The sequence below is a fragment of the Camelus dromedarius genome, chromosome 18 (assembly GCF_036321535.1).
Source record: "Camelus dromedarius isolate mCamDro1 chromosome 18, mCamDro1.pat, whole genome shotgun sequence".
NCBI lineage: Eukaryota > Metazoa > Chordata > Mammalia > Artiodactyla > Camelidae > Camelus > Camelus dromedarius.
Genome location: NC_087453.1, coordinates 24833314 through 24859871, shown reverse-complemented (window position 1 = coordinate 24859871; position 26558 = coordinate 24833314). Strand labels below are relative to the sequence as shown.

The following is a 26558-nucleotide window of genomic DNA, read 5'->3' as shown; positions in this document are numbered from 1 at the left end:
TTCTACCAGCCGGATATAACCAGATTCCGCCCCTGCCCCTGTTCCTTGAAAAGATGTAGCCCTCTGTGTCTGCTTTCAGTCTTCCAGATGTGCCTTTTCTACTAGCTTACTTCCAACATGTCAGTAATCCCCCCACTACCCAAGGAAATAGGATCTACAATGTAAACAATCTGGAAATACCTTCCAAAAATTGCCTCATTGTTCAAAGTTTCAGGTACAGAATTAACCTTTCCAGTAAGTTTGCAGAACCTTGAAACAAAACATGTTTTTCAATATGTTCACACAGGCTAAATGCACACCAGAATGAATGCACAGAAGATGATCTCCAAAGCCATATTGACAAAACTGTGATTAGATTAGATTACAATACACAGCAGCTTGCCTTACATTTAGGAAGTTCAACAGGACACAAAACCACAGCCAGCTCAGCACAGAACAGCTCTCCCCCTGAAGTGGCTCCACCGAGTAATGCTGAATTTCAAAAATACACAGCAAGTTGAACAAAGCCATACTGAAGGGCAACTTAAATACAGCGAATCCTCACCAACATGGACATGGTCCGCATTTTTTAACATGTATCTTTCCTTACTGGTTATTAGTTCAGACTGAATTTTTAAGGATTTATCTTGATGACTTAGAAAAATACACTTGTCCTTTCTCGCTTTGATTCAGGTAGTACACAATCATAACACTGAGTAAGTCTCTTAAAAAAACACAGGTCCACAGATCCCATCGTGGAAGGTTCCAGGAACCCCTCCCCAGGTAGCAATCAGGGAATCTTCAATAGCTCAAGGAGTGCTCCAACGGCTCCAAAATAACCCTGAAAAAAAGAAAAAGAAAAAAGAAAAATAAGAGCGATTCTCCTTAGAACTATTTAAATGACCATAAATACGATTACCAGTATTAAAGCCAGCACAGCTCTTAATTCCTGACACCCATATTGCTGAGCCCAAGGCCAGCCTGGGAGCAGAGCTGCTCCAGGAGCCCCCAGGCCAGGGGGGAGGATTAACCGTACCAGACACTCTGGCACGTCAGACCAGCTATGAGGCCTGCAGCAGCCCAGTGACCTCTGGAAAGAGACGGCACCTGACTGTCTCCTGGGGAATGAGGAAGTAAGAAGCTGCAAGGGCTGGAGCATTTCCAGACAACTACGGGATGAGGGGAGGATGACACATGAAGTGCAGTGAAGCGGAAGTGGGGGCAGGTCACGGGTGAGGGCCTAGCTGGTTGGGGGTGGGATGGGTTTAAGACTTGCCAGAAGAAGGGGGGGCAGTAGGGAGGTTTAGGGCCCTCCCACGCATCTGGTGCCATCACCCCTGAGAACAAGGACACAGGAGCAAGAGACGTGAAGAGCAAGGGAACGGGCTCCGCACAGGACGTGCAAAGCCAAGTGCTCCGGGCAGCTGGGCAGCCGCATCCAGGTGGTGACGGGACGTCCGGATCCGGAGCTGAGCAGCGGGCAGGGCAGCACTGGCAGAGGCAGGCAGCAGAGGAGGGGACAACAGAACCCTATGGCAACATGCAGAGAGGGACGAGGACGGAAGAGCAACATCCGAAGACCAACACAAGCACCTGAGGAGAGGACAGAAGCACGAGACAGAGGCAGCAGTGGAAGAAAGACAATGCTGGACCACCTCCTGAAATAAGCGGTCACAGTCAAATACAACCAAGACACAACAACCCAAAGACAAACCAAAACAAGGATTAAATAGAAAAGAAAAGACAAAACCCATACTGGCAGAAAGAGAAAGCCAGCAGGAATCAGAATAAGCCTACAATGATACAGAATCCATCAAGGTCTCCAAAGGATGAGATCAGATAGTAAAGTACTTTAAGAAATGACTGAAAAAGGAAATGGGAAGATCCTGAAGACTTGCTGTGGATTAAAGAATGTACCTGAAGACTTGGAAATATCAAATAACTAAGGTCCAATATATTTTCCAAGAAAAGCTTCTCCAAAAAACATGCAGCCACACACCAGAGAGGCTGAAGCCTGCCCTTTCACTCTATTTCTTGGTTTTAAAAATAAGCAGCCACACGGATGTGTTATAAGAAAAGGCCAGAAACTGCAGGAGGGACACAGCTGGGCAAGACCCACAGCGCTCAGAAACCCCCAATCACGTCCAGAGGACAGAGTTCAAGGGTGTTCACAATATAGGAGTTGGCTACACACTTTATGTGGTTTTCTGTAGCTGGGTTTTATTCCACAACAAAAAAGAAGAGATAAAGTTAACCATTACACTGAGTGCCACTGAAGACCCAGAATCTACCATCCAGTAAAAAGGCAGACAGGTTGCTATAAGCCAAGAAGCATGAAGGACAAAAGAGAAAGGCTTGAGAAGAATCTATACAAAGCTCTCATGATAGTTATGCTGACTTCAGTGTGAGGGCAGGAGGGTATGTTATGACTTAGAGAGCCTAAAATAATCAGAGTTCCACAAGTGCAGAGATCAACACTAGAGTCACAGGCCTGAATATAAATGAAAAACAGTGCTAACCAGAAGGCAGGACCTAAGAATGACAAAATGTAAACACAAAATTTCATAAAGGGTTCATGTCATAACTATTATGATATAAAGATGTAAGTTAAAAAATAAAGTTAAACTAAGAAACTAGCCTCCACGTTCTGGCTAGAAAAAGGTCCAACAAGAGGCAGAAACTCAGCAGGACGCAGGTTATACTAAGACGTAACATTAAACAGGGCTTCTTTTTATTCTAGTATTAAGCAAAACAAAACAGGTCAAAAATCACAAAAAGCAAGATGTATGTAAAAGCTATAAGAAACTGATAATTCAGTACTGATTTACTAATATAATAACATTAGAGGTTAAAAAAAGTTAATGACTTAAACTTTAAGCTTTTTATGGGGAATTTATACACTTTGGGTTTTAACTATGAACTTAAGCGACTGAAAAAGAAAAACTTAGAGCAACTTTTAAGGAAAAAGCAACCTCTCTGTGTCACTTCAAATCCTACTCTGACTTCCGTCAACTTATATAAACACTGTTAAAGTAAATAAGCACATACAACTGTGGAAAATGTTCATGATAGTTTAACACCATCTACAATCCAGCAACACTTAAAAGAGTCTGACTGCCCCACAACCAAGGGGAGGAAAGAGAAAGCCCCTTCCACAGCTCTGGTTCTACTGTCCCTCAAAATGAAAAACAGGTTGAGCAACTCAATGATTCTTTTCCATTCTGTCATCTCTAGCCTGCCTATGTGCTAAGTTCTCATGACAGTGTGGTTCTAATCCTGGAATGTTTTTTTACTGATCTATTAGAACATACATCTTAAATAAATGGACATATAAACTAATCAACACATAAAAACAGACACCCAAAAATGAAAAAAGGAGAATTCAGAGTAAGCACATTTACAAAGTAAGTGCAAACTGCAATGGGGAAAGTATAAAGGGGGGTTCAGAAAAGAACATGGCATCAGGAATACAGCTGTTCATCAAGACTTCCTTCTCTAAAATTGCTGAAGCTCACAATTAAATTAACCAAAAATCTACCTTACGTTAAATCACATAAGAAACAGCTTTTGAACACGACCGAAGTTAACCCACATCACACAAGCACAGAAACAAATAAGAAGCACAGCTTCAAATCCCAGTGCAGGGTGAACCACACGCCCTTTGTGAAACAGCACATCACAGAAAGTACTTCCGCTTACCTCGTGTTCCGAAAAAAGTGCTTTCAACTGTCCCTTGGACCAATAATCCAAAGCATAGGCCAAAAGCCGCATGGCGATCGTATTTATTCTCAAGAAATTTCCAACAAATACCACCTGGTTAATGTTCTGAGCACATCAAAAAAAGGCAATTAGTTTTCATCTTAATTTGTTCTCTCGTAAAAGTTACCCCAAAGAGTGTACCATGTACAAAGTTTTTAGCAGCAAGTTGATTGCTGATGAAAAAAGTAGTATTTACATTTAATTCAGTTGATCCAGGACTACTTAAATTTGATCCCCAGACAACTCAAGACCCACTTCAAAGCATGCCAGAAAACGTCACAGTAGAAAATAGACTGGGAAAAGCATTTGAATTAAACATGGCAAACAACAACTACTATTAAACAAAAAGTTTTATACAGATAAATAAAAAAAAAAAGCAAGATCCAATTCAAAGGAAATAACGCAAATAGGCAAATTATACAAAAATATCACAGAAAAGAAAAAAATTCAACCTAAGTGACCAAAGAAAGTAAAATTTTAGATCCATTGAAAGTTAGCAAAACAACTAACTGAAATTCTACCCCTAATATTAGTCAAATTGTGATAAAACTGATCCACTCATTCATTGCTAAAAATGATTTAAATTGGTGCAGCCCTTGTACAAAGCATCTTGGCAATACCTATCAAGATTCATAAACATGACCACATTCTGTAGATGAGAAATCTCACTTCTGAGTAAGTCCCTTACCAGGAATAAATTCATCCAAGGAATAGCTCCACACTTAAAAATGCTTTACTGCAAAGCTATCACTGGCAAGCCACCAAATGCCCAGCTCTACATGAATGACTTACGGTATAAAAATCAAATACATAGCGAGACAATTTAAAATATTTAAGTGAGAAACATAAAATGGTATGTACACCAACTAAAATACCTTAAAATACATAAGCACAGGAAAAGGAACATGCAGTAAAGAAAACAGGTGTTCAAATATTCAAATAAAAGATGTTTAGTTATTTGATGCTGATACAGTATCTTTTTAATTAAAAATGAGACAATCCTTTTGTATCTTTTGAGGTTTCCTTTAAAGTCACATGCCTATATTATCTATTTAAAAGAATAATTTTAAACAAAAGTGTATAAATAGGGACAGGCTATAAAGCTGCACCAACTGGATGCCCCAGGGAAGGCCATTCTCAGTTCTTTCATAGCCCTGTACAATGCTGCTTGACCTGAATGCTACAAGGCAGCACTGTAAAGAAGCTGAAAGCACAAAGACAGCTCTGCTGCAGTAGAAGGGGGCGGGGACATTTCTCGGCCCACTCGGTCTTCTCCCAGCTTCAGTGCCTTTCTCTGCATTCCTTCCCAGCGAGCTCAACAGTGCGCGGCGCTGGGACTCAGCATCGCCACCCATGCCACCGCCCAGCAGTCCCGTCACTGCAACACTGGCTCCCTTCCCTACCGCCCTCTACTCTCTCCTCTACCTCTAGGTAACAGCAGTGTTTACCTTTAGTAAGGGAAAAAAATCAATTAAGATTATTAACCTACACGTGAAAAGTTTTAACTTTGCCAATGAAGCAAACTGCACTATTTACAACTACATTTAGGCACTGTTTGGAGAAGACAGAACGTTGCATACAAGGTGGGGCCCACACAGTAAATTCTGTATTTTCCTCAGAGCAAACTAAAGAAATCCACGTCCCCTTACTTCATTAAGGGCACACATTCTTGCTATTGAGCCAATGTTGTTGGTGATGGTGATCAAAGTCGCTCTGGCGAGGTCCTCTTTACTGACAGCCTCTCGCTTCTCCTTGCTCATCATGTTTCCAAAGCTGTGATGGAAAAAAACAAACAAACATACCACTGCTAAACCAAAGACAACACAGCCCAAGAGAACATCAGTGTTACTTTATTAAGATAAAAGTGACTTTCAGGGCAACATTGTTCAACTCTTCAAACTTTTTATTACAAAATAACAGAGCATCTGTTCAAAGAGAAATACACCTTCAAGAACTCAAACACTCTGATCAAATAATATTCTCTGCGGTTTCCACTGAAATCTAGCTTTGACATCATATAGCTGCACATTCAGACCCACTGTAAGGCACCATGCTCCAGCAACCGGCTTAGTTCAGGAAGACACCTCAATTAACAATTCGTCCCCAACTACACAGCTGTGCCACTCACCTGAATCGTCACATTCACATCTCACAAGCTGCTTTATCTAAGCAAAGCAGAGTACAGACAGCTGAGTTCCAAGAGTAAACTACATAAGAGTTTCAGATCTCCCTATTAGATCAAGTATTTCCAACAGAATTGATATATTAATAGCTGTGACCTGAACACAAACCCAACTAATCAGAAAAGGAAGTGATTATCAATGAGCAAATGCCACACAAACAGAAAATGCAATCTACAGCATTCACAAAGTGCCTAAAATTAGTAAACAGGCATGTATATATGAGGGCTTTTTCTATTATTATGGGAAAAAAACATGTGCCCCAAAACACACACACACAAAACTGTATTTCCAAACAATCCAAAAATGAAATTAAGAAAACAATTCCATTTACAGCAGCATCAAAGAGAATAAACTACTTATTTAACCAAAGAATAACATCTGTACACTGAAAGCCACAAGACACTGGTGAAAGAAAGCAAAGATCTAAATGGAAAGCCATTCTATCTTCTTGGGTCAGAAGAACTGATAGGTCAGAATGGCAGTACTCTCCAAAGTGATCTTACAGATTCAACACAATCTCTATCAAAATCTCACTTGCCTTTTGGTGCACATATTGACAAGCTGATCCTGAAATTCATATGGAATGTCAAGGGACCCAGACTAGCCAAAACAATCTTGAAAAAGAAGAACAAGTCGAAGGACTCAATCTTCTCAATTTCAAAACTTAGTGTTACAAAGCTCCAGTGATCAAGGGAGTGTGGTACCGGCATAAGGACAGAAATACAGATCAATGGAATAGAACTGAGAGCCCAGAAATATACCCATACATTTATGGTCAAGTGATTTTCAACAAAGGGGCCGAGAGAATTCAAAGGGGAAGTAAGTCTACCCAACAAATGGTGCTGGGACAACTATACATCCATATGCAAAAGAATGAATTTGGAACTCTACCTCACACCAATTAACTCAAAATGAATTACAGACCTAAACGTAAGAGCCAGAACTATAAAATGCTTACAAGAAAATACAGAAGTAAACCTTCATGATCTTAGGTGAGGCAATGGTTTCTTATACGTAACACCAAAAGCACAAGTGATGAAAGAGTAGACACAAATCACTTCATCAAAATGTAAAATTTCTGTGCTACAAAGGCCACCATCGAGGAAGTGAAAAGACAACCAACAGAATGGGAGAAAAAATTTACAAATTATATACCTGATAAAGGACTTATATGCACAACATGTAAGAATTTTTACAATTCAGTAATAAAAAGACAAATAATCCAACGAAAAAAATGAGCAACAGACTTGAATAGACATTTCTCCAAAGAAAGACAAAAGAGCCAACAAGTACATGAAAAGATGTTCAACATCATTAGTTATCAGGGAATGCAAATCAAAACCAAAATGAGCAATCACTCTACATTTATTAAAGCAGTTAAAACTAAAGACAGACAATAATAAGAACTAGCAAGGATGTAGAAAATTTTAAACTCTTATATACTGTTGGTGGGATTGTAAAATGGTACAGCCACTTTGGAAAGTCTGACAGTTACTCAAAAGATTAAACAGAGTTACCCTATGACCCAGCAATTCCACTCCTAGGTTTATACCCAAGAGAATCAGAAACACGTGTCCACACAAAGACTTGTTCATCAATGTTTACAGCACCATTATTCATAATAACCAAAGAGATGAAACAACCTAAATGTTTATCAACTGATAAATGGATAAATAAAATGTTGTATATCCACACAAAAGAATATTATTCAGCAATAAAAAGGAACAAAGTACTGATTCATGTTACAACATAGATGAACATTGAAAACATTATGCTAATTGAAAGAAGCCAGTCACAAAAATCACATGTTGTATGATACCACATAGAGACAGAAAACAGACTAGTGTCTACCAGGGACTGGGGGTGGGGGAATGGGGAGTGACAGCTAATGTACATAAAGTTTCTTTCTGGGGTGATGAAAACTTTTGAAAACTAGACTATGGAGATGGCTGCAAAATTCTATAAATATACCAGAAACTGCTAAATCATATACTCTAAACAGGTGGCTTTATAGTACATAAAGCTATTTAAAAGGTAAAAGATACACCCAATAGTTAATACTTTAGCCCTGTATTTCTTAGAGTACACACACCCTTTCCCTTACCTAGAAGCCACTGCCCAGCCTGGCAATCCAAACCTCTCATAATCCCCTCCATAAATGTCTCGCACTAGTTTATCCACTTTGGTGCTATCTCCACGTGATGCCATTTCAAGAGCTTCTTCAAATGTGGTGCAGCCGGTAAGAAGACAGCAAAGACCAAAAAAAGTTCCTCCTCCAAGACTGTGATTAAAAATAAACATAGTATTACAGCCATTTTCAAAATAAGAATAGGAAGGTAATGTTTATGAGCCCCAAACCATATTCATATATCTACCTACTCTTGCCCCAACCCAGTCGTGCAGATGCCACCAATAGGAAACAAGTCTGTGAAAACATAAACATGAAGTGCCTAATAGACACCTTGAAGAGACATATTCATGTGAGCCAGCAAAGTGGCAAAACACAGGACCTGCCTCCCTGCCCACGTCCTCAATGCAGTCTGGGCACCTGCAGAGTAGGAGGAACCTCAGGTGCAGATCAGCCCACCATACCCAGGGCCATGGGGGCACCTCCTTCCTTTCTCTCTCCAAGTGCAAGCACCAAGCCATCCCCAACCAAGCATCTCGTCACCCTGGGTCATCAGCCCCTCTCCCTGACTAGAACTCATCTATGAATGTGCTTTCTCTCCCAAAAGTACTCCTCTTATTCTTTAACTCAAACTTGTTTAAAAAAATAAAAATTAAAAAAATAAAACTTGTTTATGCCAACACCCACCTGTTTTTCCTCAAGTGATTTCTCATCTTTGAACCAAAAGGTATTCAATTCTCATCTGCCACCTAATCTTCCCTTTTTGGGCTACCCTCTCCCAGTCATTTTTCTACTACTCAGTAGCTCAAGTTCTAGACCTCACCTATCCCGACCACGTGAGTGTGTGTATACATGTAAACTCTAGGCCGCTTTCAAAGCTGGGATCTTGTCTTGCCTTTCCCTTATAGATGTTACCTCGTAGCCCTGGTTACACTGTATGCACACCATACACTACCTGAGGGCAGGGACTACGGGCTCAGTGAGCCTGCTGATAGGATATTCTATGAAGCTATGGTAATGAAATCTTCAGCAATAGAGATGAAAGAAAAGTAGATCATGAAATCAGAATTTCCAAAGAGAAACAATATTTGCTTGTATAATCCCAGAGAAACATACCCTTCATATAATTTTAACAAGTTCTTAAAGATGTACTTAAATGCAATACCTGAAAACTAAATTTCAACCTATTATGATATCAATAATAAACAATGTCCTCCATACAAAAGACCTACCTGGTACCCGTGACTCGTTTGTAATTATCTTTGGAATATACTGCTAAGATGCTAACCCCAGAGCCAATGTTCACCAGAAGAAGAGGGTATGGATTTTTCAAATCAAATGGTAACTTCTGACATTTTTCAGAATCAGCAGGGTTTTCAAAGTAATAGCACTGTGATCGTCCATTAAATCCAACTGAGTCAATGTATAAAATTCCTTTTATTAAGCAATCCAGTTCATCAAGTTTGCAAAGCTGAAGATCACCTATCTGTAATGAAATAAAGATGCATTCAGAGTTTTTTAACAAGCCAAACAAAAATAAAATCTCCATTTAATAAGGCATCCCCTCTACATCAGACAAACCAAAAAAGGGCTCATGGACATACATTACTCGTGCATGTTCTACAGAACAGATCTGGAGACAACAAACATAGGGATGAACTAACAAGCCAGACTTCTGCCCCCAACGACCCAAATACACTCTACCTACAAACCACTGCAGCAGCTGGAGAAATGTGCCAAAAACCCAAGCAGATAACAAGACGTCTGCTTACGGGAACCATGAGGCAGGAACACAGCCCTACCAGAAAGCAGACTCTAAAAATATCCAAGCAATGCAAGCACCTGGTGACACACAGCAGGAGCCACAAGGACTCCAACCTCTACCTCCAAAAGACCATCTTCAAGGCTACAGAGCAGTATCAAAGTAGGCCACACTGTGTTATTAATAACCTGAAGCCAAAGGGCTGAAAATGTCCAATTAAAAGGCAAAAGTTTTCAATCTAAACCAGTTACAGCAGATGGGGTGGGGAGGAGCAGCAGTTCAGCAGAATCAAAATTTAAAACATTGGTATCAACTTAATTCTATTTAAATAATTAATAAGTGAATGGTGAAATTACTGTTCAAATTATGGAGCGCTGTAAAGCAATTAAGAATGAAGAGGATCTTTACTGAATTAAGAATTAAAGTGGGAAGAACTCCATAACATGTTTTTAGTCAAAAAAAAAAAAAAAAGCTGAAAAACATTTTATAAAATATGATCCAATTTGCCTATTTCTAAAACCATGTGGGGGTGGGGGTATAGCTCAGTGGCAGAGCATGTATGTGCTCAGCATACAAAGCACCTGGCTGGGTTCAATTCCCAGTACCTCCAAAAAAAAAAAAAAATGTTTACATGCACAGAAAAACTAAAAAGATACACAGACTTTTAACAGTGATGACTTTAAAGAGATGATATAAAGAAATTTTCACTTTTTACACTATGAACTTCTAACCCATTTGAATGTTTACCAGCATATCTACTCGATGTATGTGACAAATGTAGATGCCTCAACTCACTAACACACCTATTTCTGTTTACAACTAAGTTTAGCCCTGCAAGTCCTCCCCTCCTTTAAATCAACTTCCGTTTGATTAAATTTACACTCAATTTATAACAATCCACAGGAGATGGAAATTAATAGGTAACTTCATCTTAATCCTTAATTAATCCCTAATTAAGAATATTAAGTTACTCCTCTGACCAAACCCAAGCCTGTGAAGTGTTCATCAATGTCCTTATTTCACCTGCTCATGCCCTCCCTGCCATGATCATGATAAATTCAATTCCAACTTCCTGACACTTGAATCTCAAGTGCCAGCATTTTCATTTGGAAGCCAAATCATTTTACACTGGTGGCCTACTGGAATCAAAGTGGTTTTCTACCATTGTACGTCAAACCATCCCCTTTTAGCTTTCCTGTAATTGATGTTATCCTGAAGTGTCCTGCTATGCTATTATTCCTAATGAATCCCAGCCTAACTGATAAAGTTAGATGACTGAATACACGAGTAATTTCACTAACTCAAGTCACTCATAATGTAGGTGTTGCACCAACAAGCAAACTCAATACAATGTGAGGAAATCTGATTCACATAAAAAAAGAAAGGATAAACTCAGTATTTTAAAAAATACTTCAGTGTGGTTTATTAAATTTTAGTCACTCTTAATGCACAAACCGGATTTGTTAGGCATTTTGCCTTCACACAATTTTCAAGGATAGCCCTGGTGCAGACAGATGAGAAACACCAACAGCCTAAGAGCTAATTCCTAAGGCCTAGAATCCACTCTGCACCTCTCCTTGTAAACCAACACAACACAGAACCTCTGATAACAGCCTGAGTGGTTTTCAAGTATGTTCCAAAGGCATCTACATGGTCCGAGAAACAGAGCATACACAATTCAGAGTCCTACTGCGTACAATTAAGAGTCCACTATAACCACAAAGTAAGGGGATCTCTCCTCCTGCTACTTTCCCATTTACTCGTAAGTGCAAAAGAAACCACTGAACACCAACAACCAAGAAAAACTCAAGAGTAGAATATAAAACCTTGTTTAAAAATTCATGTCAATTTTGTATTACGATGGTCAGTTATGGAAGAAAGGAGATAGAGGACAAAGAGAACAAGGTCACAAACCACACAATAACACACAGGAGAGAAAAAAGATGCAAAATAACATAGACAAAGGCAGAATCTCTGTAATATTCTCACTGGTGGTATTAAACACATGGTCACTGAAAATATTTTAAATCTACAGTGCACCCTGAAGGTAAGAGTCTTGGCCAATTCGCCTGTCAATTCTCCCATCTACCCCCACATCCACCCTCAAAGGACCTAGCCTCAAGGCCTTAGTGTTCAGTGAATGAAAACAAAACCAAGTGCCCACTGGCACGCCCCCTAGTGTACAGACATGATCCAGAGACTCTGGCTAACAAGCAAGCAGCACATCAAAAGGCATTTGGGGAGAGGAGACTGCTGTCAACCATCTCTGACTCGCCCTGAGTCCTAAAAAACACTGCTTTGGACCAGAATTCCTTGTATTTTTAAATAGTAAAGCAATTGTACAGGGGAGCCACTGCCCTTTACTGAAAACCACTCCCCACTCCCTACCTGCCAAGAAACAAATGAGGGGGATAAGAAAAATTACATGGTAGGCAAGATTGGAAACAATTTTATGACATGAAATGACATTTAATTTGTTTAAATTATTCTTCAGTATCATTGTTCAAGACTTTAGAAATTGTTCCTTGCAGGTAGTTCCTTACTCTGCTTCACAGCTTCACTATTTTTTCATACTGAAAGAACAACAAAATGCTATGCTTTTAGTGGTTCTGACTCTCAACAACTCATCTGAAATGGGCAAGAAGTAAACCATACAACAATCTCTAGGTGGCTACCTCCTATCACTAAGTTATATTTAATCTTAATTTGGCTCAAGAAAATTCAAGTTCCATGAGAGATGGAAATGATTCCACTACTTGCTATTGGTATTATTTTTAACAATCAGGTTACCGTAAATTGTATATAAGCTAAAAAATGCATACTGTGAGAAAATCCTGCTCAAATTTGTACGCTCCACCTCCAGTGGCACAAAAGACAGTGTGGAGACTCGAGAAGTTTTTATCTCTGCCCATTTGAATAAAAGCAGGCATGTCATGAGTGGGAAAGCGTATAAAGTGCAGATTGCCTTTGCGTCCACACAGAGTCAGGTCCTTCAGCTCCAGGTGCACGTCCCGAATACCCGTGGACCCATAAGCCACGTTGGAGGTAAGGTACTTCCGAATGCTTTTAAGACTTTCCACTTCTTCCTCTTCTTCTTCAGTAGTGATGTCTTTGGGTTCAAAATAAACCAGCTTGACCAGAGTTCCACCAATATCCAAGCCAAACCAAGGAAAAACTAAATGGGGAAGAAAAAAAAGTCAGAACAGCTATTTTTCTGAAATCTAAATTTATACTTATTAGACTATTTCATACCCTGAGGTTTCCAAGAACTATATTAAGTAGAAGATTTTCTGGAGAAGACATGATTCTGCCTGATCTGGAAGCAAATCTTAAAAAAAAAAATACAAAGATCAAAAAGAAAACTATCACAATATTAAGCCAACCAAACCTCTTATACAAACAAACTGCACGGTGAAATCGTTAAAAAAAAAAAAAACACAGCAAAATGACTACCCATGAATCTCATCTCTGAAAAAAAGAGACTTGAGAATGAAAATCATACTTCCCCTTGGCTTAAAGAAATGTTGAGAATTTTCAGAGCTCTCATTTAGTACTCAAACTATGGGTAGAAGAAATTCCCAATACTATATAACATATAAGCTACAGTGGTCAGTTTCTCTCAAAACCTGATGTCAATCAATCAATCAATAAGTCAATAGGTAAGGGTTCAATGGACATCTATTGAGCAGGTGCTTCAAAGTTAATTAATATCCATTTCCAAAAAAAAAAAATTCCTTCCCGAAAAATGGCTTCTGAAGACTGGATCAAGATAAACCGCATTAACTGTACATGCCTTCTCTTCCCACCTTAAATCCTAGAAATGACTAAAGAAACAGACTTACTGACTTTCTAAAATAACTCTGAGGAACAAGAAGTGATCTCACCAGCAGAACTAGGTTGACAAAAGCAGTAACTGTCCAGAATCCTCAAAAGAGAATGGATATAAAAGCTGGGAGCAGCTATGAAGGTGAGGGGAGCAGAGGAGTGCTCAATCCAAGAGGCCAAGGGGGTGGCTGCCCTGGGGAAATGGGAGCAGGCCCTGGTGCAGTCAAGGCCATCCGGTGGGGAAACACACTGGGCACAACTGCACAGGGCAGCCACTTCCCTTTACTGAAAACCACTCCCCACCTCCCACTCTACAGAGGCAAAGTCTTCACTGAGTGCAGGCACTTGAGTCCAAGAATCAGTATGGCTTCCAGGTGGCTGCTACTACCCAGAAGAAATGAGGTGTCCCCAAGTCTGGCCGTATTTCCCATCTCTCCCCTACAATCCATCCTGACAAACTGGTAAACAGACACTGCATCCACTGACAGAACAGCAATCCTCAAACCAGAGATGATCATTTTACAAACTAGAATCACCAAAAGGGAAATCAACACCACAAAAACGAGAAGCTAAACATCTGAAGAAAGAGCTGCAGGAACAGAGGACTTAAAGAGAATCATAAACACTCTCCGAGGTAAAATGAGATTTCACCCATGAAAAATGAGTAAGCCATCATAAATGAAAATTAGAAATTAAGAAATGATTGCCAACTGTAGCCATGGCCGCAAGAATCTACACACGTGATAAAATTATATAGAGAGAAATATACATACACAAAAGTTCACATAAAACTAGTGAAATCTGAATAAGGCCTGGGAACTATATCAATGTTAAGTTTCCTAGTAGTTGGGGGCTTTCAGAGCTAGGAAAAAAAAAAAGGTGGGAGGAACAATACACTTAACATAAATGATTCTCAAAAATAGGATGAGGGAAAGAAACCTTGTGTGAAAAACTACATACTATATGATTCCACTTATATAAAACTCTAGAATATGCAAACTAATCATTTTTGCATCTGACAGAAAGCAGATCACAGGCCGTAGAAGGGAAAGAGGGAAGGAGGGAAGGACTATAGAAGGGCAGAAGAAAACTTTCTGTGGTAACCCAAATCTTGATTGTTGGGGCAAAAGGGAAGCTTCATGGGTATATATATCTGTCTAAATGCATGGAATTGTACACTTTAAGTGGATGTGTTTTATTGCATGTAAATCATATCCAATAGACACTTTTATAAAAGAAAAAAGCAGAAATATGATTTCCAAAATAAAGATCAACAGATACATTTAATAACAAAATGGGCACAGAAAATACAAATAGAAAACAAAACTAAAATTCTCCCATATGCCCTCTGGAGTATGAAAGAAAGGTAGATATACAAAACACAGAACCATAGAGCCCAACATCTACATTGTGTGAGTTCTAGAAATTTTCCAGGGGAGAAGGCGGGGAGGACACGAATCATTGGATTGAAAGATCCCCTAAGTTAAACAAAATTAGTAAGTAGAGAAAGAGGAGACTTACAGACACATCTTATTGAAATTTCAGGAAATACTAAAAAATTTCTAAAGGAAAAAAGTGAATTTCTACAAAGATACATTCACATAAAGGTAAAATTAGACTTCCCATCAGCAACACAGATGCTAGAAGACAACAGAGCACTGGCAAAGTCATAAGGCAAGCAACCTGAAGCTCATACCCAGCCAAATGAGCTTTCAAGTGGGAATGCAAGAGAAAGACATTTTCACATGTGAAAGAGCTCAACGTTTACTACTCAAAGATCTCTGAAATAATAGTAGATGCACTCCAATAGATTTTTAAAGCACCCAAGAAGATATGAACTATAATAAACAATGATAAGCACAGGAAGCAATACAAGTTGACTTTTAGGAAAATAAGCAATCTAGAACTAAAATACTTACATGATTTCAACAGAGGAAGTCGAAGAAGGAAGAGAAAGGAGAGGGAAGTCAAAGCAAGCAGCAGTTCTGTCTTGTTGGGGAACAGAAGATACAGATTCTGATTAATTCTAAACAAGAATAAAGAAGTGATGGTTTAAATGCATTAAAAATTTACAAGTAACTCCAGAAGAAGAGAAAATGAACATATGACCTTCAAATGAGTAGAAAAAAAAATCAGTTGAAAAATGAGGGAAAAAATGTATTAAATACAGAACAAAATGACAGAATTGAATACAACATATGAGTAATCACAAACAGGTCAAATTTCTCTTCCAGACTGAAGAGAAAATTAAACTATATGCTTATATAAAAAGATACATCTAAAATAAAATAATACAAGCAGACTGAAGGTAAACAATGGTAAAACACCCACAATAGAGTCCCATCCTAAGGAACTGGAAGCTTTAAGATGAAAATGGCATTCAGTCAAAAACGAGTAAATCAAAATCGTAAGCACCTCACTGAAGACTGATAAACTAGACAGAGCAATTGACTTACATTTAAGAAACAAGACATAGTAAAAGTCAAATCTTATGTTTCAAAACCAGCATTGCATTTAACAAGGGTTATCGTGCTCACATTATGAGGTGTCCCTCCAAACAGTGATCTACCAAAGTAAGATTCACAACTCTCATCCCTGTGCTCACTCGCAATTATATATTAACTGACTAAATCAGTGAGTAGAGTTACTGGCACCATTTATTTAACTGCTTTGACACATTTATATACTTGAATTTGGGTAAGCAAAATAAATGCCTGGACAGTGTTACTCTGCTGTATCAAGCAAGTGTTAACAGAAAGCAAATACAATACTAGCAGACTGAAAAGAATTCAAACAAAAAGCATTACAAGGAGACATGGAGGGAGAGTATAGCTCAAGTGGTAGAGCGCATGCTTAGCATGTACGAGATTCTAGGTTCAATCCCCCAGTATGTCCTTTAATTAAATAAATAAATCTAATTAATCCCACCCAAAAAAGGGGGACAAAAAGAAATTATGTCATGTGCATAAAAATGTGTAATTGATATGATCCTGACACATGCTTCAAAAAATATTAAAAAGAAACTGACAAATCTACAAATCAGTGAGAATGAAATGAGTCTCAGAAATTTGCACACGCACACAAAATAAAGATATACAGAGGATTTAAATATTACAGCTAAAAAGGTGGATTTATTAAACAGAAATAGAACTTTGTACCAAAAAACCAAATATACTTCCTTTTCAAATATTCATAAACCAATCACAAAAATTAACAGCACTAAAACTCTCCAATTCCAAAGGACAAAACCAAACTACACTTTCCACAATACCTCAAAATAAGAAATCAATCCAACAGACACAAAGAAATAAATCTATCCATCTGGAAACTTTCAAATCCATTTCTATTAACTCTTGAGATTGAAGGTGAAATCAAAACAAAACTTTTTTTAAATGAATGACAATGAGAACACCATGTATCAAAAAGAATAGGATATACTCAAGGTGGTACTTAAAGGGAAACTTCGAGCCTTAAATGTTTATCAAATGTATTCAAAAAGAAGGAAGCCTCAATAAAAGAGAATGTCGCATACAATCTGAAGTGCTAGAAAAATAAAACAGCCCCAAAATAAGCAGAAGGAAGTTATTAAAAATGAAAGAATATATAAATGAAATTAGAAAAACATCATCACTGTGAACAAAGCCACAACAAAGCTCATCAGTAAAACCAAGCTTTGAAAAAGCCACTAAAACAAATTTCTGTTTTACCCAAGAAAAGAAAAGATATAGCTTTTCTCAAAAAAAAAAAAAAATCAGAGAAGATGAAAGTACTTAACCAGAAATTATACAAATAAGCCAATTTACGACTTTGTAACAGTAAATTCAAAATGTACACTAAATAGAGGATTAGGTAGAAAAAACAGTACACAAAGTGGCTCAAAATGAGGTAGAAAACAGAAATCAAAAGCAATGAAAAATTTTTTAACAATGTCAAAACCTACCACCCAAACAACAAAAACAGCAGGCTCTAATGGTTTTCAGGCAAACCTTTATAAGACACAGAAAAATTTAGAAAGATTCTCAAGTCATTCTAACCTCATATCTAAACTAGAAAAGTACCTCACAACACAAATGCAAAAATATTAAATTATTAAACAAGAGAATCCAGCTGTGCAGTAAGAGTAATACACCATGGTCAATAGAGATTCTTCTCTGGAATGCAATGATGACTTTCACATTAAAATTCCAATTAATGAGATTTGCTTACATTAGTACATTAATGGAGAAAAACCATGATTATCTCAATAGATTCCAAAAAATAAAAATTAAGAGAATCAATTGAGCCAACAAAATTTTTTAAAAAATTTTTATTATCTGGACACACAACAATACAAATACCAACAGTTTTCCCTATGTTATAAGCTAAACCTAGCAAGAAAACTACATGAAAAAATGTCATGTATAACAAAACCATAAAGTATTTAGAAATTAATACTAAATATGTATGATTGCTATTAAAATGGCATACTGAGGCGGGTAGGGAATAGCTCAATGGTAGAGCACGTGCTTTGCATGCCTGAGATCCTGGGTTCAATCCCCAGTACCTCCATTAAAATAAATACACCTAATTTCCACTCCCCCCAACCAAAACTGTATACTGAAAGTCACAGTAATGGGGAAGATGTATCATGTTCCAGGAAGGAAAAGCAAATGCTGTTAAAATGTTAATTCTCCCCAAATTAATCTAACAATGTCAATGCAATACTAAAGGGAATACTGTGGCTGACTCCCCACAGCCATTCCAACTCAGTCACAAGGAGACTTTTTTTTTTAAACACCAACAGAAACTTCATTCCCAGTAATGAGAGAGTAACTCAACCTGGCATGAGTCATGAAGTCTGTCCATGGCAAGGAGAAGGAAAAAAAAAGTTTCTTCACTCATGAAAGCAACAGGGTTGGATATGACTTGAAACAAGGCGATCCCATTCCCATTTTCCTACTAGCAGCACCATTCTTTAACCATCAACTTTAAAATACTGCCAACCTGGTGCACAGGAAAAGAGACATAGACAGCACTCTACCAACAAACATACCTCATCAACAGGACTGAAAGGAATGAACATATCTGGACATATCTAAGAACAATGGAAGGTTTTGCAATGCTTAAAACAAATTAAGTCTCACTCCCCTTTCCTTAGATTAAAAAGTTGAAACATTAGCATATGGCTATTATGTCTTAAATGATCACCTTAACAGCCAAGCACTTTACTGCATGAGCCTATTTTATGTTTAACCATGCAAGGCAATCATCTCACTCTACAGATTAAGAAACTGAAGTGTCAAAGAGCCCAAGGTCACAGTCAAGAAAAGGCAGAAGTGGGACTCAAACCCAGATTTCCTAAATCCTTTTAACCAGTATCTATATAAACCTAAAAGCACAGAACATATTTTCTTGGGTAAATTTTTTTTAAGTAAAAAGCAGTTTAATAAAAACCACATACGTTAAATTAATAAAGAGGACCAGCAATAGATAAGGAGTCTTAAGAAAAGAAAGCAAAAAGCTCAGTTCATACTGTTGCAGCTTTTAATGGTTTCTGGTTTTTTTGTTATACTACTGATCAAACCATTTATGTATCCAAGACATGAGAGGCAATTAAAGACATGGGAGATCCATTAGATGCATGCTCTCTGATAATTTCTCAGGCCATACAATTCTGTTGTTTCTAAACATTCAGCCTGTTGAAAGGGGTTTAGATTCCTATCAATGACTGAGAGACTGCCCCCATAAACTATAATATAATGATTACTGGAATAAGCCTTCCAATTCTTACTCAAAAAATTCTTACTATGTGTTGGGGGGTGGGTAATAGCTCAGTGGTAGAGTGCATGCTTAGCATGCACAAGGTCCTGGGTTCAGTCCCCAGTACCTAGACTTAAACAAACAAACAAACCAGCAAACCTAATTACCTCCCCGCCCAAATTAAAAAAAGAAAAGAAAAAAAGAAAAAAACACTATGTGTTTCTGGTGGGAAAAGTCATGGAAAAACAAACTTCTGCCACACATCACATTCCTCCTATCTCACTAAAAGAATATCTATTTTATCACATCTAATTAGTGAGTCTTTCCATTAATTTTCAGATATTTTAGGCTATTTTTAGCCTTTAGCATATCTCCTGATATTCAGACATCCAATGTACTCTACCTAGACTGTCTTGACTTAGGACATCTTTAGAAAGAATTTAAACTTTCCCTTACAGATTTATGTAAAATCATTATTAGCACACTGTCTCATAATAGGTCTCAACAACTGAAATGCTTTCCAGTGAGAAATATATGGTTTATAAAAGTGTGCTCAATTTTTCAACATTATGAACTACATATTTACCAGACCACATATGGTTAAGATATTGCAAACCTAAATCTTCAGGCTGGTCTAGGCAGCACTCTTTGGCCTCACACTAAAAGATGTACCTTAATAATAATTCTTCTTATTCCCAAAGTAGCTTTAACTCAGGGACTAGATACTTATAAAATATTATCTACTATAAAACCAGCAGACTCAATAATAAATTCTACATTCAAGAAATATAAACATACAAAACCTAACAGACTACTAAAAACTGCAAGATAGTTTTCACTTTCAGAAAGCAAACTTTAAGCCATTATTTGGAAAAAGGGGTTTTCAATCCTAGTCCGTATTGCTGACAAAAATTGAGAAAGAATATAAATTGAGAAAAAACAGTGCCTGTAAAGATACCTCAAATTATGAACCTGAAAAGTTTATAAATTTAAGCCCAAGGAACATTACTGCTCTTCTAAATGACCAGTCAAAATAGCTATCTTTTCACTGCCTGATAAGGTACTTTCAAATAACCTACAGTCTATTATCTTGTTCCTCATTTCTCCTTTTAACATGAGTTTAAGCAAAATATTTTTAACAGCATAGATCCTTTCTTGCTTACCATCTCTCCAGATAAATAGAAGGCAGGGATGCCAACACTCAACAATCATATTATCGAAATGCATAATTCATACATGCCTAAAAAACATACTGTACATTTTACAAGCTGCTAATTGTATTATTTTTAGGCTGTGCTTAATACTTTATATTTCTTATTCAGAAGAAGAAGGGCTATGTTTACTTTTATTTCATTTAGATTTAGTTGATAAAACAATAGGTTAAAAAGCATCCTCTCCCATTCTATCTCTCAAAACTGGGCTACAAAGCAACAGAAATCTAACTTCTTTCCTCAGCTCCCAGTCACTGGGCAGCCCTTCCTAATTTCCTAACTGAAGATGAAACTCTGCACCTGATCAAATGCAGTCCTCCAGGGCCCCAGCGCCAATTCCATTCTGACACCACCAATGCTCCCCCCAAAATACCAAGGAAAAGCAATCTATTTTCTAGGTTAGTATTATCAAGCTACAAACAAAAGCTTAATTTTCTAGACTAATGGAGGTTAAAGACATTCTGAGATTGGCATGAGTCCAAAATCAAGCGTGTCCCAAAGCGCTCCCTGGAGTGTTACACATGCTCAGGAGGCACCTTCAAGGATGCAGCTCATCCTCCCCACACTGCTGTGAAGCACTCTGATCTCAGAGTCCCCACACCTCCTGCACATCTGCTGTATATCTGGGGCCCTTGATTAAAATGAAGTCTCTCGTTATATGCATGTATATACATTTGTGAAAATTGTACATTTTACTGTACACAACTATGCCTCAATAAATTTTAAAAATTAAAAGACATTTTTAGACCCCTCTGAGGATCTGAGAGGTTTTTTTCTGAGTGACTGCATGTGAGAACCACTACTCTGGATTACTGCACATGTACCTTCCAAGATGGAGAAACTCAAGAACACTGGGTCTGAAGTCAGACACCTAAAATCAAAACACAGCTCCATTACCAACTCACTATATGCCCTTGGACAAAAGGACAATTTCATTGAGCCCATTTCCTCATTTGGAAACTGGAGACAACAAATACCCACTTGGCAGGGTAACTGTTAAGACTTTAAAAAAAAAAATGTTTACAAAGTATTTGGCACAGCCTCTAACATAAACAAGTAAGCACTATGTTACCATCATTAGCATCTTTGTTTCCACCATTTTAAACTAATTGTTATTAGGTATTTCTCAGTCCTATGAGACATACTCCAGCTGATCTAAAACTTTTGAAGAACTTCTTAGACACACATGTCTAGCCTCATCCCTAATGACTATGATGTCTTAAGTCTGAGGTGGGGACAGGTTTGGGAATCACAGGGCTCTAGGGAACATGTGTGGCAGAACATGACCACAATCAGGGTCCACAACAATTCCTAAGAGAAACTAAACAGCTCCTTCCAGTTTCAGATGACAACTAGTCTTCTACCTTTAGATAAGCAGTGCAATGATGTCAAAATGAGATTTTCTAATCTCAAAAGAAAGATGGCAACACCCCATCCCCAACTCTCCTAAGAAGAAAATACAAAGATTTAACCTTTATCGAATTCCCTCAAAGTCAATACTTAAGTATATTCCTGGAGGGTTCAGCAGTCAATACACTGCCTTTCCATCTAACAGGTGCATCCCGGGATACTACAGAAAGAACAAAGGGATGGAAGAACAATACCTTGCTTATTTCTTTAGTAGGTCCCATTACCTTAGAGATGGCTTCTCGTGACTTATCAGTCAGGAAAAGCAATGAAGGGGACCATGACAAACATCAGCTACCAAAACAAAAATAAGTAAATAAATAAATCCTACAAGATGAATATTGTCTTAGCTCCCGAAAAGACATTCCAAAAGCACCTTATATACCACTTTCATCCTCCCATTACAGTCTAAACCAGTGTTTTACACAGTGGTCTCAGAGTGACCTGTATCTGAATGATACAAGGAGCTTGTTAAAAATGCAGCTTCTTAGAACCCTCTCCAGATTTCGACTCAAAAGACAGAGAACTGGACCCAGGGAATCTGTATCTTTAACTCCCAAGATCATTTCTGTATTCAAAATACGGAAGTACTTCCACAGTAGCTAGGAAATTTTCACCTCAAGTAAGAGAGCCTTGAACGCAAAAGAGCGTAATCATGCTTCATAGAGCAATTGAAGAAACAGCTAATAGAACATGAAACAATTCAATAAAGCAAGTATTCAAGAGCAGATGTTATAAAAAGCCAGAATTTCTGAGTTTGCATTTCCATTCCACCACGCACTAGCCATTTGACACTGGGCAAATATTTCCCAGTTTTCTCATCTATAAAATGGAATACTACCACCCACCTAGAAGTTATAAGGGCTAAAGAGTTATTAAAGCTCTCAAAAGACTACATGAAAAAAACTATTTTAAAAAACACCCAAATTACAATACTTACTTAGAATCTTTGTGGTCACTGGCCACAAAGTGCTGGCTATGTGCTGTGATTCCTATTTGCTGAACCTCTGGAATTTACATCCATCTCTAACAAGGTAGTACAAAATCATGAGAGAATTAATGTTTTGCATCACTTAAAAATCAGGTGTTTCTCCAAACACAAACCAGGAAATTGGTTCTAAAAATGGCATAGGTTGAGAGTGGATAACCTCTTTTCCAAATCTCTTTCAAGAAGATAGGAAAAGACAAAAGACTTGAAAACTCCCAAATTTTTCCTAGCAAAATACGGCTGTATTTAATATTTAATCATCTAAATCATAAAAGGTAAGAGTAAAGCAACTGGGTTGTTGGGCTAAGGTACAAGACTATCCAGTAAAGACCTCACACTCACCCTGCCACCTTCTCACTCTCATAATCTGCATTTAAAACAAGTTGATTTCCTGAAACAGGATTCTGGCAACAAGAAAAAAGTCTAACCATATGTAAAATATTCTATTGTAAAGCTCCTGTTAGAGTTATCAAGCTAGTGGACACCTTCAAGAAGTGTAATGGCTGCTAGAGAGAGGACCTGAAGGCCTGTAAAGGGAAAAAAATATTTGGACTAGATCACAAGGCAGAAAAACCTAATAATAAAATGGAGAAACCGATTCTCTGGGAAGAGCGTGTGCACTGACAAACCGAGATTCAGAAATATGTCGTTTTCCCTCAAAAGAAAAAGGCTTAATGCCCAGAATGGTTCAGGCCTGAATCGTGAGAACCAACAAACAGATGGGGGGGGGGGGGGGAAGGCGATATCTAGGTGAAAGATGACCCGAATTCTCGTGGGAAGAAAAGCAACCAAATCTAGTGCACAGAACACGCAATCTAGTTTGCAGTAACTCAACTATTTTCCTGTAAGGTCGAAATCTTCAGATAAAAAGGATGTAATGTCTTGGAAGAGTAGCTCCTTGGAAAACCACGTTAAGAAAGACACTGAGAATTCAAACGATTTAGAGAAAGGGGAGGCGATGAAAATGAGTCAAAAGAAGCCTTCCCGAGGAATAAAATTATGTGATTCTCCGGCAAAGAATGTCCAAGGAGCTAAGAACAGGGAGGAAAGGTCCTCAAGAAGGAAACTCCACTCGGACAACGGGGAAGCGCGGACCACTGCAAGCGAGGGCCAGGCGGGGCCGAACCCCGAAGCCCCCGCGTTTTGGCGGACCCGAGGCCTCCAACCAGGTGTCAGCCCACGCACCAACCTGGGACCACCGTGCGGGGGCACTGTCTCCGCGCGGGCGCGCGGGAAAAACGGCAGCCGGGCCGGAAGGGGGCAGGGCGAGCCGCCAGGGCGCCCTGCCGGGCACTTACGCGGCCGCTTCTTCCTGAGGCTTTCGACGCGCTGACGGGAGGCCGAGGTAGCACCGCTGTAAGAGCCAGGCCGGTTCCGCCTTACGCGCTCCGCCGAAGCCGAGACCGAGGCCGAGGCCGAGGCCCCGACGGTGGGCGCCGACGCGCTGTTCGCCCGGCGCCGCAGCGGCTCCCGCCGCCGCCCATCGGGGGCCCCAGGCGCCAGCTCCCCGGCTGACGAGGTGGAGGTGGCGGCGGCCCTGCCGTGGCGCTCCATGGGCGCTTCGAACCGGCCCGCTCCCATCCGCAGCAGCCACCGCTGCCGCCCGAGCCAGCCCCCCAGCGCCGAACCCCTCGTCGCCTCCTCCGCGGCAATCCACCCAGAGCAAAGGAGCACCCTTCACAGGCCGCCTCTTCCGTTGCGCCAACACGCAGCAAGCCAATCCAAGTAGGCTAGGGGCGGCCCGAAGGCCTCTTGTCCAATCCGCTCACGGACTCGAGGCGGATCGACTGCGCCTCCGTCCAATGAGAGGCTCCCAGGCGGGGCAGGGCGGTGGATGGTGGGGGAGGGGATCCAGGCTGGGCGGAGGAGGAGACGGTGGTGTTGCTGAGTGAAGAGTGATGGCGGCGCCGCCCAATAGACGCGTGGGTGGAAGGGCCCGCACTCTCCGTTTCGAGTGGACCGGTCAGCGCTCCGGGACCCAGAACTCTCCCGGGACGCGGCCTCGCGCCCCCGAGTCCCTCCCGCTGCTACATCCTGTATTCTGCCAGCTCGCGCCCTCCTCCAGCCCAGCAGTGTGCCCACAGTTGCTGGTCGTCTTCGCTGACAAACGGAAAGGCTTGAACCGAGGCTGACCTTAGCCTTTGTCCCTTGGCCTGATTCTGCCACTGCCGTCTAGGCCGACAGTCCCCCGCGCTCTGTTTAACCGCTACCTCCCCCACGGCCCCGCCCCAGCACTGCCACCGGCGTGTTTGGGCTAAGCCCCCTCCATTTCTCTTACGTTAGAGAAATGTTCCCAGTACCACAAGAAATGAAAGGACTGGGGTTGGTCTCCATGGCAACTGGAAGAAAGGAGTCGGTTATAAATCCTTGGCCACCCTCCTGCAGTGAAGCCTGGGGTGTGGGAGCTAGGAAATAGGGTTGGCTTTTTGAAGGAGAGGTTGGACCCCCCCCCCCCCCCCCGTCTGTGTGGTGCACACAGAGGGACATAGAAAGATTTGGTGGCTGTCTTGGAGCCTGGGTTGTTGGGGGTTTTGCTTGGTTTTTTTGTTTTTTAAGTCATCTCATTATCTTCTTTGGGGGGGCGAGAACATGGCCACCTCCGGACCTGAGATACCAAAGACCCATACAAGCGTCTCTTCTCCCAAAGGTTGTCCGAGCCTGGAATGATCCACGGCTCAGTACCACCAAGGCACTCCCTCACTCCAGTCAAGTTTAACAGGATTGTGGGTTTATCTTGCTCGGTGATGATTTCATAAGTGCCTCCCCTGGGTGATTGTAATGTCCCTCATTTTCTTCACCTTTCCCATAATGACTGCTAGTTGCAGGCTGAACAAGAAAGATGAGCTTCTCCCTTGTTGAATAGAATTACCATGTTCTCCTGAAACTAGCTCCCTCACTGTAGGAATAACTCTGGAAGCCGTATTTCCTAACTCTGGAAATTCCAGCTATTGCAGGAAGCCACCCCAGATGGATCCTGCAAGAACCGAGAAAACCTATTCTTTCATCCAAGTCTGTGAGATCGGATAGATCATCCTGAAGAATCGAGAATCATCCTCATCTGAAGTCCCAAGATGAACCCCAACTTCAAAACAACACTTGAAATATTTTTTAACAGTGTAGAGTGAAAAAAATTGACTATAACTCAATTAAAAAAAATGTTAAAAACAAAACAAAACAAAACAGTGTCGAGTGTCTTTCCATATCACTTAATCCTCCCAACAACCTTTGGATAGTGAGGAAACTCATCCAGAGGCATACAGCTTGAAAAATGACAGTCTGGATTCCTGAGAGTTTCAGCTACTCTCCACCTTAAAATTACCAAAAGGCACAGATTCAGTGAAATTCCAGTAAATTAGTGGGAGGCATTTTCTCCTCTTAAATACATATATGTGTCTTCGCTCTCTAGTGTGAACTTGCATGCAGTCTGTGGCTATCATTAAAGTTTATCCTATAGCACAGGGAACTATATTCAATATCTTGTAATAATCTTTAATGGAAAAGAATATGAAAATGAATATATTTATATATATGCATGACTGGGACATTATACTGTACACCAGAAATTGACACATTGTAA

The 26558-nt window shown here is 39.7% G+C and overlaps 1 protein-coding gene across 3 annotated transcripts; it reads right to left on the bottom strand.

The window, feature by feature from the left end:
* Positions 1-324: 324 nt before the first annotated feature.
* Positions 325-24674, bottom strand: PANK2 (pantothenate kinase 2). Of its 3 annotated transcripts, none has more exons than XM_031434190.2 (7): positions 24280-24674; positions 12634-12986; positions 9282-9535; positions 8026-8202; positions 5388-5511; positions 3679-3804; positions 325-820 (listed from the first exon to the last, which is right to left on the bottom strand). In XM_031434190.2, the coding sequence occupies exons 1-7, from the start codon at positions 24560-24562 to the stop codon at positions 770-772; spliced, it is 1368 nt and encodes a 455-aa protein (XP_031290050.2). In that variant the 5' UTR covers positions 24563-24674; the 3' UTR covers positions 325-769. The 3 variants fall into 3 exon arrangements, with proteins under 3 accessions (XP_031290050.2, XP_064331920.1, XP_064331921.1); XM_064475850.1 differs by lacking the exon at positions 24280-24674 and adding an exon at positions 24171-24188; XM_064475851.1 differs by lacking the exon at positions 24280-24674 and having other exon boundaries at positions 12777-12988.
* Positions 24675-26558: the final 1884 nt, after the last annotated feature.

What these genes read in the sequence shown, in the direction of transcription:
- PANK2 (XM_031434190.2), bottom strand. Translation starts at nt 24,562, where the DNA reads ATGGGAGCGGGCCGGTTCGAAGCGCCCATGGAGCGCCACGGCAGGGCC. An exon ending in CCTCAGGAAGAAGCGGCCGC is followed by an intron (nt 12,987 to 24,279) that starts GTAAGTGCCCGG and finishes TTCCCCATTTAG; the next exon opens with TTTTTCCTTGGTTTGGCTTG. An exon ending in GAATGTGTGCCCTTAATGAA is followed by an intron (nt 3,805 to 5,387) that starts GTAAGGGGACGT and finishes TGATGTGCTCAG; the next exon opens with AACATTAACCAGGTGGTATT.